Here is a 12,604-nt window from a genome sequence, read left to right as displayed (position 1 = left end):
CACACAATTCAGACTGACATTACGATTCCTTTCTTCTGTAGCAATGCGTAGTTTTGTGGCCCACTGCCCTGAATTACTTACAGAAGATGTGATTCGGAGGCTGATGACTCCCATCGACTGTGCGATGACAATGTTGTCTCAGTGAGTATGATACTGTCTAAAAACAGGGATGTTCAAATTTTTTTTTCTTTTCCACAGACTTACAGGATTTATGCACTCAAAATTTTAATTTGTAAAGGCATATGACCACTCCCCTTTTTTTTTTTTTTTTTTTTTGTGTTTCCTATTTTGAGACTTGATGGTTTTCCCTTTTGTTAGTGTCCCTGCTATCATTAAGGTCCATGGGGCTCATCTGAAAGCAAGTGCAGCGATGGTGAGGCTGAGGTTATATGACATCTTGGCTCTCTTGCCACCTAAGACATATGAAGGTAATATATGATTATGTTTATGTTTGTGTTTTCTGGTAGAAGTGTTTTTAACACTTGCAGTTTTCTCATGTAGGCAGCTTTAATGCCCTTCTGAGGGAACTTGTGGCTGAGTTCACTTTGACTGACAACTCTGCCAACACTACCACCTCCTTACTGCGCTCCCTCTGTCACTATGACGACAGCGTGCTCATGGGTTCCTGGCTACAGGAGACAGACCACAAATCAATAGAGGATCAGGTAAGTTACAATGATGTAAGTTAAGTCCCTTCGGCTGCTCCCTTGTTTGCACTTGGGGTCGCCAGAGCAACATGGGTAAATTGATGAACAACTGTCTGCACTGTCATACTTTGTCCTTTATTATCTGATTTGTCACCTTGCAGTATTTGATGACTTCCTATTTGTCTTTATACCAAAAATATTTCTAAACAGCTACAGCCCAACAGTGCTTCTGGCAGTGGCGCTCTTGAGCATGATCCGTCTTCCATTTACCTTCGTGTTCCTGTCGGTGAGGCTGTTCCAGGGCCTCTACCTTTGGGCGTGTCAGTCATTGACGCCTCAGTGGCTCTATTTGGGGTGGTTTTTCCCCATGTCTCCTTCAAACACAGGTGAATGGGCAATTCAGTCATTCCTATTGATTCTCTCAAAGTTTCTTTCTTATACCTTTTGCCATGTTTATTGTTTTATTTTTCCTATATTCAAAGACTGATTTCAGCCTGACCTTTGTATATGATATAGGCTACAAATGCTCGACCATTTTGCAGAGTGTATAAAGCAGGCAAAGGGAGTTCGACAGCAAGCTGTCCAGCTGAACATCTTTACTGCAGTGCTTAGTGCCCTCAAGGTTAGAAAACTTACATCATACCCTCATAAGTCTCATTGTTGAGTTAATGTCCAGTGACCAATAATGCACTGCTTCCTTTCTTCTATACTTAAGGGCTTAGCTGAGAACAAAAGTACTCTTGGTCCTGAAGAGGTACGTAAGTCTGCCTTGGCCCTGGTGATGGGAGCTTTGGACAATCCCAACCCCATTCTTCGCTGTGCTGCGGGAGAGGCTTTGGGCAGGATGGCTCAGGTGGTGGGAGAGGCCACCTTTATTGCCAGAATGGCACAGACCAGCTTTGACAAGTAAACATGCCGTATTTGTATTACGTTTGCTGTATGTTGTTTTTTTGTGAACATTTATTCCACAATAATATTTCAGGTGGGTCATGTGGCGTGGTGGCCAAGTGGTCAGTGCTCTTGCTTCTAAAACTAAAGGTTCCCAGTTCAAGACCACCCGTGCCTATTCTCCATGTAATATGGAGTTGTTTCAGGAAGGGCACTTACTGTTCACACTGCAAAAACTGACCCTCTCAAAATAAGCTAAATAATCTGAAATCTAGCCAAATTGTCTTGTATTCAGCAACAAAAAAAAATTTACTTGGTAGAAGATTAGCAGCAGTCTTAAAATAAGGAAAACAATCTTGTTCCTTTGCTTAGATGATTTAAAGTCTGTTGGATACGTTAAATTGTCCATAGGTGTGCGTGCGGGTGTGAGTATGTTTGTTTGTCTATATGTGGCCCTGCAACAGACTGGCGTCCTATCCAGGGTGTACCCTGCCTCACACATTATGACTGCTGGGATAGGTTCCAGCCCCACGCGTGGTTGAAGATGTGTGTGTGTGCCTTTGCTTGATACGGGTTAAAAACTGCTTGGTATTAGCTGGAAAACGTGTTCAGAAAAAGTGAGACATTTTCCCAAAATAAGACATTTTTTCTTATGTACTAAAAATGCTTGACAAGATTATTTTTCTTTTTAGACAGAAATTAAGTAAAAATTTCTTTAAACAAGTCTTTTTTTTTTAACTTTCTTAGATATCAGTTTTTGCAGTGCAAGACAACTTATAAACTTTAATAGAAACTGCTATTTAAAAAAACAAAAAAAGACCCAGCAGCTTGAGGTGCCCTGACACTTGCACGACTTTGATGCACGCACATCGTTGAGACGATCCCACCTGCTGTGTTCCCAGTTGGACGTCGTGCTTTGTTCCACCAGCTGCCACACGCTCTGCGCTGGACGCTGCCTATAAAATAATTATTTCGTAGCATATTAATCATTTTCTCTGCAAGATGGCTGCTGAAAACTGCTCTAATCGCTTCCTGAATCACAGCGGACCACTCAAGCAGCAGCCTTTCACGCTCGCTCGCTGAGTGAGCTGGACAAAGCATTTGGAGCCATCTAAAAAGGTAATTATTTGTCATGTTTACATTGTCATGGCTCAGTAAAACAGTTGCATTTTCTTTCCTTCTTGTGTGCAGCTGTAAAAGTATTTTTATGATAGATTTAACATCTCGTTATAATCCTTCAGACCAGCAGTGCGCTGATGCAAACACTCGCTCTGTTCACTTCTTTACATGACTTCATGAGCTGCACGTAGTGTTGGCAAGCAGATCACCCCACGTTGTACGATATTTATGCATGAAAGATTTTTTTTTGAACATTTCAAAATTCTCTTTGCGCAATTGCACGCGCCGGCACCCTTCTCACGTTCCGTCTACACCTGTTAAAGACGAGTTTACTCTCCTGCACAACAGGTCATGCAAGTGCGTGAATCAAAGTCATGCAAATGTCAACACACCTTTAGACATACCTGTAGACATGATTTCAGTTAATGCTGTACTGTGTCCTGCTCTGTAGTCTGTAAACTCCTCAGGCAAACCTGTGCTTTACTCCGCCACTGGTTCTGGTTATTGATTGACTTTAATTATTTCTGTGTGCTCCACTGAGCACAAACTCACCCACAGTGGAAGCACACAGAGTGCTTTATGCACAGAGAACAGCTCTCATCAGCCGTATCAGTCACAGGAACACTTGTGTGCAAGTTTGTGTGTCTGCGTTGATGTCTGATTTCCATGTAGCCGTTCAACACCAAAAAACTAATTGAATGACACAAGCATGAAGTACCTCTTTAATTGATTAATGTGCCAAATGTCGACAATGAATTATTTCCTCCCCGCGTTGTTTGGATTAGACAGTGTATGAATTTAAGCCTCTTTTTATGTGGAAGGCTGCTGCACGTGGAGTGCAGCAGGAAACACAAAAGGGCTTTTACCATTCATCGAAAAAGGACAGAAATATATATATATATATATATAAGCCGCCCAGACCTCCCGATCCACACCCACCTCCTCCGGGGGAACCCCAAGGCGTTCCCAAGCCAGCCGAGAGATGTAGTCCCTCCAGCATGTCCTGGGTCTTCCCCGGGGCCTCCTCCCAATGGGACGTGCCCGGAACACCTCTCCAGCGAGGCATCCAGGTGGCATCCGGAAAAGATGCCTGAGCCACCTCAACTGACTCCTTTCGATGTGGAGGAGCAGCGGCTCGACTCCGAGCTCCTCCCGAGTGACCGAGCTCCTCACCCTATCTCTAAGGGAGCGCCCAGCCACCCTGCGGAGGAAACTCATCTCGGCCGCTTGTACTCGCAATCTCGTTCTTGCGGTCATGAGCCAAATCTCATGACCATAGGTGAGGATCGGAACGTAGATCGATCGGTAAATCGAGAGCTTTGCCCCCCTACTCAGCTCTCTCTTCACCATGACGGTCCGATACAGCGACCGCATCACTGCAGATGCTGCACCGAATCACCACTGTGGTGTTTCGCAGGAAAACTTGGTTCGCCATCTCTTGCTTTCATTTGCCACATGCAACGTGCTGAGGGCTGTAAAAATCCTTGACTGGGTTACACAAGAAACAGAAGATTTGTTTTAAAGCTATACCTTCAATTTTCTAAATATCCCTCTGAAGTCTTCAGCCTTTCTTTCCATGATTCTGTTTTTAGGCTCAAGTCGGCTCGTGATGTTGTGTCAAGGACAGGCCATTCTCTCGCTCTTGGTTGTCTGCATCGATATGTTGGAGGAATTGGCTCAGGTCAACACTTGAAGACCAGTGTCAGCATCCTGTTGGCTCTAGCTCAGGATGGGACCTCTCATGAAGTCCAGGTCAGTCAGTTACTCCTAACAAATCAGTTAGAAAAGTCACTGTTAAATGGATGAAGGGATTTAAAGTCGGTGGGGAGACTCATGTTAATACAGGTGATTTGAACAGTTGTGGGTATCTGTGTCTTTCTAAATTAGATGGTAGTTTTGTTTATTTCTTTATAAAATAATTCTTACATTTTAAATCTAAACATATTAAAGACAGGTTTGCTTCATTAATTGTGTACCTCTAGTGTTTTTGACAGACTGATTTTAAATATTCTCTCATGCCGCCTTTTTTTTTCTTTTTTTTGCCAGACATGGGCGCTTCACTCTCTCGCTCTGATTGTGGACTCCAGTGGTCCCATGTACAGAGGATACGTGGAGCCCACCCTGTCCCTGGTGCTGACTCTGCTCCTCACTGTGCCTCCATCTCACACAGAGGTGCACCAGTGTTTGGGCCGCTGCCTGGGAGCTCTCATCACCACTGTGGGACCAGAATTACAGGGTAGCGCTGGCAGAAATGATTTAACCCATTTTTTATATTAATCACTGTAACTGCTTCTTTTACTTATTCATAATAGTTCATTTAAACGCTTTATAAATGTATTATATAAATCTCCTGCCAACAGGTGGCAGTATAATGGACAGTCTACATCAGACACCTGCTGTATCCTTGATGATCATCTTCACAAATATATGTCTCTTCTTAATCTCTCTACATCTATAGGAAACGGTGCGACTATATCTACCATCCGCTCGTCGTGCCTGGTTGGTTGTGCCATAATGCAAGACCACTCTGATTCCCTGGTGCAGGCAGCTGCGATCTCATGTCTGCAGCAGCTGCATATGTTTGCTCCCCGCCACGTTAACCTGTCCAGCTTGGTGCCCTGTCTTTGTGTAAGATAAGACATTGTTTAGATGGTGTGTTTTTGTAGTCTGTCATATGCTGAAGTCATAATTTCTTGCTGTTTGGTTGATCCCTCCAGGTGCACCTGTACAGCTCTCACCTATTGCTGCGCCGTGCTGCCGTGGCCTGCTTGAGACAGCTTGCTCAGAGAGAGGCGGCAGAGGTATGCGAGTATGCAATGAGCCTAGCGAAGAGGGCAGGAGACGGCAAAGACAGCACCACTATCAGTGAGTAGAAACCGTGGACGAGGCATCACATTTTGTCAGTGAGGCACCATAACTAACAATTGATTTTTTTTTTCCTCTCTCTCTTTTCTCTCTCTCTCGCTCTCTCCTTTTCATTCCCCTGGCTAAGACCTGAACATTACAGAGACGGGCCTAGAGGGGGTGCTGTTTGGCATGCTGGATCGGGAGACAGACAGGAAGCTGTGTTCTGATATCCATGACACACTGGGTCACATGCTCTCATCTCTTGCTGTGGAAAAACTTTCTCATTGGCTGAAACTCTGCAAGGATGTATTGGCAGCAACTACAGGTGCTGCCCAAAAAACAATTAATTTACATTTAAAAGAAAAAAACACAACCTATGATCAATTTTCTTGTTTCAAAGGATGTTTAGCCTTCAGCAGAAAACACAGTAACACAAAGATGAGTCAGCTCAGCCTTATTTCTAAGGCCCAGTAACAATGTGCAGTAAGTTTCAAAAGTGTAATGCATGTTGACCTCCACAGTCAGTCACTTAATGAAGCAAATGGGCAGCACAGATAACAAAATCAAACATTTGACATGGTACACCCCTGCCATATTTATTACTACAGCCTGATTATTGATTGTTTTTTTTGTTTTTTTTTACATGCAGATGTGGGAGTAGCTGTTGCATTTGAAGTGGAAAAGGACGAAGAAGACACTGAGAAAAAAGACGAAATGGATGATGACACCATGTTTACTGGTTTGGGTGAAGATGACAAGTCGAAGCCTTCTGTGGCACCGCGGTGGATGACGAGGGTGTTTGCTGCAGACTGTTTGTGTCGCATCATTCTTCTGTGTGAGAATGCAGACAAGGCGCACTTTGACCTGGCAGCTGCCCGCTCTGCACAAGCTAAGAATCCCAAAGGTACCACTCACTGTGCAGCTAAACACAGTTCAGCTAAGGACTCAAGTTTGAGATGTGCCACTTCTTATGTTCTCTTGCCTGTTGTTTCTTCTAGTTTTATTGTGCACATGTGTAGTGCTGTTATGCTTTCACAGTTGTATCTTTAGTAATGTTACTATTAAAACCATCACAATGTGGGTCATGTGTCTTTGCAAAGTCCAAGGAAGTTAACATCTGCTATTTAAGACTGCTGGTGTTTGTATGTCAGGGTGCTTTTTGTGAACGTGTGTGTACACTTAAGATGAAACTGCACTATAAATGAGTCAGCAAAAGTGATAAGAATTGTTTTTACTGTGACTGCAAAGTAGATGGTAAGTGCACAGGGCTGTTGTTATGCAGTTGACTTTGGTACCAGCATCATCTAATTTTATTGTCTGAGATTGAGTGGATTCTAGATCTGCATCGTATTGCTGTTTTTGCTAAACCCTCGAAAGGTGAACTTCAGATGAAAGTCAGTTAAACCACAGCTTCATGATAAAGGTTTAAATTATTTATGTTTGAGTTACAGCAACTATACAGTGAAATTCTAAAACAAAAACTTGATGTAGTTGGTAGTTTAGTTTATTTTTACAGTAAATCTTTGTAAAAATTTGAGGATGACATAGAGACTTTGCAGAAGGTAATAATTACAAGTTCTTTGCATGCATTAAATAGTGTTATGTTTGACAGAAATGTGTTTTCTGATTAATCAGTAAGACTGTCTGCCACCAGGGGTTATACTCCTTAAATAAAACTGTGTGTAACATGATCCTTGTTAATCTCCTTCCCATATCTCTTTGTGCAGGAGATCTGCTGGTACTTCATTTATCTGACCTCATTCGCATGGCTTTCATGGCAGCCACAGACCACAGTAACCAGCTCAGGATGGCTGGCCTGCAGGCCTTAGAGGACATCATTAAGAAGTTTGCTGCTGTACCAGAGCCTGAGTTCCCAGGGCATGTTATTTTGGAACAGTACCAGGCCAATGTGAGTCGCATAATAATTACATTTGTCTGATGCTGCAAAAGCTTGAGACAGTAACTGTAACAGTAAAAAACAAAACAACAATAGAAATCTTATTCAGTATTTTGCTGTGTCTGTATGGTTTTTCAGGGTTGTCCCAGCATACATTTCCCATGGTGTGGTTCTGGACTCAGTAGCACCTGTTAACTGATATTAAGATTGTTTTAACATTTGTCGAAAGACCAATACATGAAAAAATAGGGTTAAAAAATCGCTCTCAGATTTTGGATGTTGATGTATTTTGTACATTTAATAAAGTCCAACATCCAAACTATACTGTAGAGAAAAGGCTTTTTTGCATATATATATATAAAAAGCGGGGTAAAAGGTATTTAGTCAGTCCCTGATTGTTCAAGTTCTCCTTCTTAGAAAGATGAGAGAGGTCTGTAATTTTCATCATAGGTACACTTCAACTATGAGAGACAAAATTAGAAAAAAAAATCCAGGAAATCACACTGTAGGATTTTTAAAGAATTTATTTGTAAATTATGGTGGAAAATAAGTATTTGGTCACCCACAAACAAGCAAGATTTCTGGCTGTCACAGACCTGTAACGTCTTCTTTAAGAAGCTCTTCTGTCCTTCACCTGTTACCTGTATTAATGGCATTTGTTGGAACTTTTTATCTGTATAAAAGACACCTATCCACAGCCTGAAACTGCCAGACTCCAAACTCAACCATGGCCAAGACCAAAGAGCTGTCGAAGGACACCAGGAAGGAAATTGTAGATGTGCACCAGGCTGGGAAGAGTGAATCTACAATAGTCAAGCAGGTTGGTGTGAATAAATCAACTGTGGGAGCAATTGTAAGAAAATGGAAGACATACAAGACCATTGATATTCTCCCTCAATCTGGGGCTCCACGCAAGATGTCATCCCATGGGGTCAAAATGATCATGAGAATGGTGAGCAAAAATCCCAGAGCTACACAGAGGGACCTGATGAATGACCTGCAGAGAGCTGGGACCAAAGTAGCAAAGACTACACACTACGCAGAGAGGGACTCAAATCCTGCATTGTCAGGCGTGTCCCCCTGCTTAAGCCAATATGTGTCCAGGCCTGTCTGAAGTTTGCCAGAGACCATGTGGATGATCCAGAAGAGGATGTGGTCAGATGAAACCAAAATAGAACATTTTGGTAAAAACTCAACTCGTGTTTGGAGGAAGAAGAATGCTGAGTTGCATCCCAAGAACATCATATCTACTGTGAAGCATGGGGGTGGAAACATCATGCTTTGGGGCTGTTTTTCTGCAAAGGGGACAGGACGACTGATCCTTGTTAAGGGAAGAATGAACGGGGCCATGTATCATGAGATTTTAAGCCAAAACCTCCTTCCATCAGTGAGAGCATTGAAGATGCAACGTGAATGGGCCTTCCAGCATGACAATGATCCCAAACACACCACTCAGGCAACAGAGGAGTGGCTCCGTAAAAAAGCATTTCAAGGTCCTAGAGTGGCCAAGCCAGTCTCCAGACCTCAACCCCATAGAAAATTTGTTGAGGGAGTTGAAAGTCCATGTTGCCCAGCGACATCTCCAAAACATCACTGCTGTAGAGTCGATCTGCATGGAGGAATGGGCCAAAATACCAGCTACAGTGTGTGCAAACCTGGTGAAGACTTACAGGAAACGTATGACCTCTGTCATTGCCAACAAAGATTATGTTACAAAGTATTGAAGTTAAACTTTTGTTATTGACCAAATACTTATTTTCCACTATAATTTACAAATAAATTCTTTAAAAATCGTACAGTGTGATTTCCTGGATTTTTTTTTCTCATTTTGTCTCTCATAGTTGAAGTATACATATGTTGAAAATTACACACCTCTCACATCTTTCTAGGTAGGAGAACTTGCACTATATATATATATACTCAACAAAAATATAAACACAACACTTTTGGTTTTGCTCCCATTTTGTATGAGATGAACTCAAAGATCTAAAACTTTTTCCACATACACAATATCACCATTTCCCTCAAATATTGTTCACAAACCAGTCTAAATCTGTGATAGTGAGCACTTCTCCTTTGCTGAGATAATCCATCCCACCTCACAGGTGTGTCATATCAAGATGCTGATTAAACACCATGATTAGTGCACAGGTGTGCCTTAGACTGCCCACAATAAAAGGCCACTCTGAAAGGTGCAGTTTTATCACACAGCACAATGCCACAGATGTCGCAAGATTTGAGGGAGCGTGCAGTTGGCATGCTGACAGCAGGAATGTCAACCAGAGCTGTTGCTCGTGTATTGAATGTTCATTTCTCTACCATAAGCTGTCTCCAAAGGCGTTTCAGAGAATTTGGCAGTACATCCAACCAGCCTCACAACCGCAGACCACGTGTAACCACACCAGCCCAGGACCTCCACATCCAGCATGTTCACCTCCAAGATCGTCTGAGACCAGCCACTCGGACAGCTGCTGAAACAATCGGTTTGCATAACCAAAGAATTTCTGCACAAACTGTCAGAAACTGTCTCAGGAAAGCTCATCTGCATGCTCGTCGTCCTCATCGAGGTCTCGACCTGACTCCAGTTCGTCGTCGTAACCGACTTGAGTGGGCAAATGCTCACATTCACTGGCGTTTGGCACGTTGGAGAGGTGTTCTCTTCACGGATGAATCCCGGTTCACACTGTTCAGGGCAGATGGCAGACAGCTTGTGTGGCATCGTGTGGGTGAGCGGTTTTCTGATGTCAATGTTGTGGATTGAGTGGCCCATGGTGGCGTTGGGGTTATGGTATGGGCAGGCGTCTGTTGTGGACGAAGAACACAAGTGCATTTTATTGATGGCATTTTGAATGCACAGAGATACCGTGATGAGATCCTGAGGCCCATTGTTGTGCCATACATCCAAGAACATCACCTCATGTTGCAGCAGGATAATGCACGGCCCCATGTTGCAAGGATCTGTACACAATTCTTGGAAGCTGAAAATGTCCCAGTTCTTGCATGGCCGGCATACTCACTGGACATGTCACCCATTGAGCATGTTTGGGATGCTCTGGACCGGCGTATACGACAGCGTGTACCAGTTCCTGCCAATATCCAGCAACTTCGCACAGCCATTGAAGAGGAGTGGACCAACATTCCACAGGCCACAATTGACAACCTGATCAACTCTATGCGAAGGAGATGTGTTGCACTGCATGAGGCAAATGGTGGTCACACCAGATACTGACTGGTATCCCCCCCCCCAGTAAAACAAAACTGCACCTTTCAGAGTGGCCTTTTATTGTGGACAGTCTAAGGCACACCTGTGCACTAATCATGGTGTCTAATCAGCATCTTGGTATGGCACACCTGTGAGGTGGGATGGATTATCTCAGCAAAGGAGAAATGCTCACTATCACAGATTTAGACTGGTTTGTGAACAATATTTGAGGGAAATGGTGATATTGTGTATGTGGAAAAAATTTTAGATCTTTGAGTTCATCTCATACAAAATGGGAGCAAAACCAAAAGTGTTGCATTTATATTTTTGTTGAGTGTGTGTGTGTGTGTATATATATATAAAGCATTCACAGCCTTTGTCATGGATCCACCAGGACTCTTCCTAGAGCTGGCTGCCTGTCTAAACTGAGTGATCAGGGGCGAAGGGCCTTAGTCTTGGAGGTGACCAAGAACCCAATGCTTCCTCTGTGGAGAGAGAAGAATCTTCCAGAAGGACAACCATTTCTGCAGCAATCCACTAATCAGGGTTGTATGGTAAAGTGGCCAGATGAAAGATATTCCTTAGTAAAAGGCCCATGGCAGCCCACCTGGAGTTTGCCAAAAAGCCTATGAAGGACTCTCAGACCATGAGAAACAAAATTCTCTGGTCTGATGAAACAAAGATTGAACTCTTTGGTGTGAATGCCAGGTATCACGTTTAGAGAAAACCAGGCACCATCCCTAGAGTGAAGCATGATGGTGGTGGCATCATGCTGAGGGGATGTTTTTCAACAGCAGGAACTGGGAGACTAGTCAGGATTGAGGGAAGGATGAATGCAGCAATCTACAGAATGAAAACCTGCTCCAGAGCGCTCCTGATCTCAGACTGGGGGACGATTCATCTTTCAGCAGGGTAGTGACCCTAAGCACACAACCAAGATATCAAAGAAGTGGCTTCAGGACAACTCTGTGAATGTCCTTGAGTGGTCCAGCCAGAGCCCAGACCTAAATCTGATTGAACATCTCTGGATCAGATTTGAAAATGGCTGTGCACCGATGCTCCCCATCCAACCTGATGGAGCTTGAAAGATGCTGCAAAGAGGAATGGGCAAAACTGCCCAAAGATAGGTGCACCAAGCTTGTGGCATCATATTCAAGAAGACTTAAGAGGCTGTAATTGCTGCTAAAGGTACATTAGCAAAGTATTGAGCAAAGGCTGTGAGTACCTATGTACGTGTGATTCCAGTGGTGAGGATAACATTACTGAATAATGAAATGGGGATGATATCAAGTGGGCAGGTGGAAGGTTTCATTCTCTCAACCAGACCTATGAGCACTTTCAGTGATATTGGTGTGCAACTGTCCAATACTGATGGCCGCTGTCACAGACCGAACGGCTTCCCCTAAAAATTGGTCCACCCTGCCTTCACTGTGCATGCGTCATTTGGGACCACAGCAGCACGTCTGAGACTGACTCTACACCCAAAGCAATCAAATGGAATAATGTGATTATTAACCATCAGATGACAAAGTAAAACCTCTTAAATCATTCTAAAGAATCGCTGGTGACGCTCAGAAATGACACGTGCAGTGAAGGCAGGGTTGACTGATTTTTTTTGGGGGGGGGGGGGGCGGCGTTCGGTCAGCGACACCGGGTTAGACATGGACAGGAGAAGGAAGAGAGGGGTTGATGCTTACCCTGATATCATGGATTGTAGTGATTTAAAAAAAAAAGGGCAAAAAGTTGTCACAGTCTTCATTAGACTGAATGGTCACAGCAGGAGATGCAGGTGTGACAACATCTCTGATTGTGGCAAATAAAATTTTTGTATTTCATCAACTATTAATTAGTTTAGAAAAATAGGCAGCCCTCGCATCTTTCACCATATTGTTAAAAGAAATTAAAAGCACCTTTAAATGAAGTGAACCTGGAGCTTTGTGGATTTCTGCAAATGTTCCACTTTCCGACAGGTTCTCTTAAAACAGCCAATACTGTCATTCATCC

At 43.3% G+C, this 12,604-nt stretch overlaps 1 protein-coding gene across 1 annotated transcript in view; it reads left to right on the top strand.

Annotated features, from left to right (window-relative positions):
• The window catches only part of heatr5b (HEAT repeat containing 5B), a 44,242-nt gene that overhangs the window by 15,124 nt on the left and 16,514 nt on the right, over nt 1-12,604 (top strand). The window contains exons 9-21 of the mRNA XM_034184383.1: nt 13-141; nt 319-428; nt 502-665; nt 858-1,033; nt 1,164-1,269; nt 1,363-1,553; nt 4,247-4,406; nt 4,701-4,890; nt 5,113-5,282; nt 5,372-5,519; nt 5,647-5,826; nt 6,151-6,405; nt 7,229-7,410. Of these exons, the coding sequence (XP_034040274.1) occupies nt 13-141; nt 319-428; nt 502-665; nt 858-1,033; nt 1,164-1,269; nt 1,363-1,553; nt 4,247-4,406; nt 4,701-4,890; nt 5,113-5,282; nt 5,372-5,519; nt 5,647-5,826; nt 6,151-6,405; nt 7,229-7,410 (2,161 nt within the window). The remainder of the gene's footprint in view (nt 1-12; nt 142-318; nt 429-501; nt 666-857; nt 1,034-1,163; nt 1,270-1,362; nt 1,554-4,246; nt 4,407-4,700; nt 4,891-5,112; nt 5,283-5,371; nt 5,520-5,646; nt 5,827-6,150; nt 6,406-7,228; nt 7,411-12,604) is intronic.

This window comes from Thalassophryne amazonica, chromosome 13 (assembly GCF_902500255.1).
Source record: "Thalassophryne amazonica chromosome 13, fThaAma1.1, whole genome shotgun sequence".
Lineage (NCBI taxonomy): Eukaryota > Metazoa > Chordata > Actinopteri > Batrachoidiformes > Batrachoididae > Thalassophryne > Thalassophryne amazonica.
This window is presented reverse-complemented; position numbering and strand designations above follow the sequence as displayed.